This window comes from Mastomys coucha, unplaced genomic scaffold, assembly GCF_008632895.1.
Source record: "Mastomys coucha isolate ucsf_1 unplaced genomic scaffold, UCSF_Mcou_1 pScaffold1, whole genome shotgun sequence".
NCBI classification, from domain to species: Eukaryota; Metazoa; Chordata; class Mammalia; order Rodentia; family Muridae; genus Mastomys; species Mastomys coucha.
Genome location: NW_022196891.1, coordinates 49975417 through 49978725, shown reverse-complemented (window position 1 = coordinate 49978725; position 3309 = coordinate 49975417). Strand labels below are relative to the sequence as shown.

The 3309-nt window shown below is 48.0% G+C and overlaps 1 protein-coding gene across 12 annotated transcripts in view; it reads left to right on the top strand.

The window, feature by feature from the left end:
* Window positions 1-6: 6 nt before the first annotated feature.
* Smg7 (SMG7 nonsense mediated mRNA decay factor) overlaps window positions 7-3309 on the top strand; it is a 62709-nt gene continuing 59406 nt past the window's right edge. For all 12 annotated transcript variants that reach the window (XM_031384839.1, XM_031384823.1, XM_031384845.1 and 9 more), the window contains exon 1: window positions 7-197. Coding sequence is in view for 2 of the 12 variants with exons in the window: in XM_031384845.1 (XP_031240705.1) it covers window positions 169-197 (29 nt within the window). In the remaining 10 variants the exon portion in view is untranslated. The remainder of the gene's footprint in view (window positions 198-3309) is intronic.

Sequence of the window (3309 nt, the reverse complement as noted above, 5' to 3'; positions counted from 1 at the left end):
CCCCTCGCCTCACTCACTCTCCCTCCCCCCCCACCCCGCGCCGAGCGAGGAGGAGTCGGAGGAGAGGAAGATGGCGGCGGCCGCCAGCACCCGCGGGGCCGCGGGGCCGCTCCGAGGAGCCTGAGAGACCCACGGAGGCTTCGTGGCGAGACGCGGCGGCGGCGGAGGATGAGCCTGCAGAGCGCGCAGTATCTCCGGTGAGTGCCAAGGCCCGGCCGAGGCGTCGTGGGGACGGGAGGGAGGCTTGGGGGGCTCCGAGGCGGTGGCGGGGGAGCTGCAGCGTCCTTCTGTCCCCGGGCGGGGAGGCGCGGGCCGAGCGGGCAGCCGCGGGAGGGGGCGGACACACACATGGCTGCCTGGGCGTCCCGCCGGGCGGGCGAGCCGAGCTCCCGGGAAGCCGGCGATGAGCCGGAGCGGAGGGAGGGTTGGGGAAGCGTGAGAGAGGAACGTGTGTGCGCGCGCGCGCCTGTGGTCTCCGGCTGCGGGCCGGGGGTAGGGAGAGGCACCCGGGGAGGAGAGCGGGCGGCATCGACCCGGAGTCGGGGTGGCTGTGAAGGGGATCCGGAGCCCCCCAGCAAGGGGAAACGTGCTTGGAGTGCTGGTTGGAGCGATGCGTGCGGAGAGTGGAGGATGGAAGTCTGCACACCTGGGGGTTGGGAGGGCGCAGAGCGGAGGGCAAATTAGAGGAAGGGGAGCCCGCAGGAAACGCGAGCTTGGGCTTTTATTGCGGGTTGGGAGTCGGAGAAATAATGCCTTCTTGTCCTTAGTTAGTTGGGGGGGTAAGGAAGCCCGGAAAGGGGGGAAATTGATGGGGAAACGAGGGAAGAGGGAGGTGTTGTGAACAAGGTGATGTTCTGGAAACTGTAGTTGGAAGATACCATTCCGAGAGTCGTGTGCAGTCGTTAGGTGCGATGTAAAAGGAACTTGTATGAAGGAGCTAGAGTGACGCATGGGTCCTGATGCTACGTGCGTGCGTGTGTGTGTGTGTGTGTGTGTGTGTGTGTGTGTGTGTGTGTGTGTGTCTGGGGTAAGGGATTGATGCACACTTGAAGAAGACACACACACATGCATGAACACTGACGCCGAACACATTTTTGAATGGAAAGACAGCAGCTGCTGTGCAGTGAGAATAGTTTGATGGATTCTGAGGGAGAGCTTGGAGGAAGCTAGAGGGGAAAATAAAAGCCTTGGTGACAATGGGAAGTAAGGTTGTTGGTGCCTGAGATTAATAGAGGAGTTGCAAAGACTCTGAAACTTTTAAAAAGTGGCCTTTTTGTCTTTCAGGAAAAACAAATTAAAAAAACAAACAAACAAAAAAAGCCAAAACCGGCAGGTCTTATGTGGGAAGATGCTTTTAAAAAGTGATTTCATACCTTGAGGAGAAGGGAATTGAATGGGTAGATAACTGAATGATAAGAGTTTCTTCAGCCATTTAGAAACTAGTGATGTGGAGTCTTATATTTATATTGCAAGAGATTTGATGTTCTGTGGTATACAGGGTGGCTAGTCTGTCCTTGAAAGTAGTTATTCATTACACCGGAGAGAGGATGGTGGGATCTCTGAATCTTTGATGCATGAATTCCGGAGTTTAGCACAGAGTGTATGCCTGATATTGTAAGGTGACATCCTCTTTTTTACTGTTACCCTTATTATTCCATTAAGTAATCTTTACAGTGAGCTGTGAATATAGGTGCAGTAGACAGAAATAGAAACTTACCAGCACAGCTCTTAATCTTAAGGAATTTGCATCATAATATCCAGTAGGCGAGTAAATTAATAGCACCGACTAATGTAGGTGTCACCACAGAAGGTGATAGGTGCTAGAAGCTGATGAGTGCTAGATGACCCGAGCAGTTGAGGGAAATCAGGAAAGTTTCTTTCTTGGTTCATCTGCTCATTTATACTCCTATGATTCATCGCTTGTTTGCTTGATCACCTGTAGGTAAGGCATGGACCAACTGCTAAGAATAGAAAATAAGAACTCCACCCTCTTACAGAACTTACAAGTTTGTTAAGCTTTAAAAGAAAAGAACACATAAGGATGGGCTTTTCTGACAGCTATGGATTAAGAAAGGGAAATTCTAAATGGAAGGGCATGGATAGTAAGGAAATGGAGGTGAGAGAGTGGTGTTTGGTTAGGCAGGAATGGTGGGTGATACAACTGGAGGGCTTGAATGGAGTTTAACTCTTTTACAGATTAGGAAGGTGAGTCCAAGAAATTCTTGAGGATCATATGGCTGGTGTGGAAAAACAAATTCAAGTGCTTGTCTTATAGCTTCATGTCAGCTTTCTGTGCTGCATGTCTGTGCTCATTCTTTGCCCAAGTGTGAACTGAGGGCTTTCTATATTCTAGGAGCTGAGGCTTCACTGGTGAAAGAAGGGTGAGCATGGGGGAGTCTGTCTTGATAAAAACTCAGTAAACATGAACAGATAAGTACTCTGGAAGGTCCTTTGAAATGATAGAAACACAGGAAAACCTATTCTGTAATTCAGTGCTAAAAGGGTCTTAAATTTTATGATCTTTAATTTATAGGTAAAATAAGTAGACATTAGAAATTTTGTGTTGAGGGATATAGCTTCATTTGTAACATAGCCTGCTTGCATAAACTGTACTAAATAATGAGTGTGATATAGTCAGCCTGTAATCCTATCATTCTGGAAGTAGAAACAGGAAGATCAAAAGTTCAAGGTCATCCACTATTTAGCAATGTCAAGACCACCTTGGGCTTTATGAGCCCCTGTCTCAAAGAAATCTGAGATGACTTGTTAAAAGGCAATCTGTATGTTCACAGCTTTGAGAAAATTACTGTGTCATAAAAATATGTGGACCTTTAGGGCTTGAAATAGGTCTTGGTAGTTGAAAGACTCTCTGATGACAAACACTTAGAGAAGTGCTGATACTTTGAATGCAGAGATAGCTAGCTTTGAGAAGCTTCTGTGCCAATGTATAAATCTCCTTGGAGGGAAGAATTACCTTTAGGTTATGGAGTCAGTGACAGGTTGGGGTCAATTTGGCTCTGAAGAATGGAATGACAGCTACATCTCCAGCTGCAATCCAATAGGTAAAAAGAGAGAGGCATAAGATAAAGAATCCCTTTCATATTTGTCAGAGCCACTTTTACTTTTGTAGATCTGCCCTAGGTAAAGAAAGCAAATTTTTTTTTTTTTTTTTTTTAAAGATTTAAGCCGGGCCGCTTTAATCCCAGCACTTGGGAGGCAGAGGCAGGAGGATCTCTGATCTCTGAGTTCGAGGCCAGCTTGGTCTACAGAGTGAGTTCCAGGACAGCCAGGGTTATACAGAGAAACTCC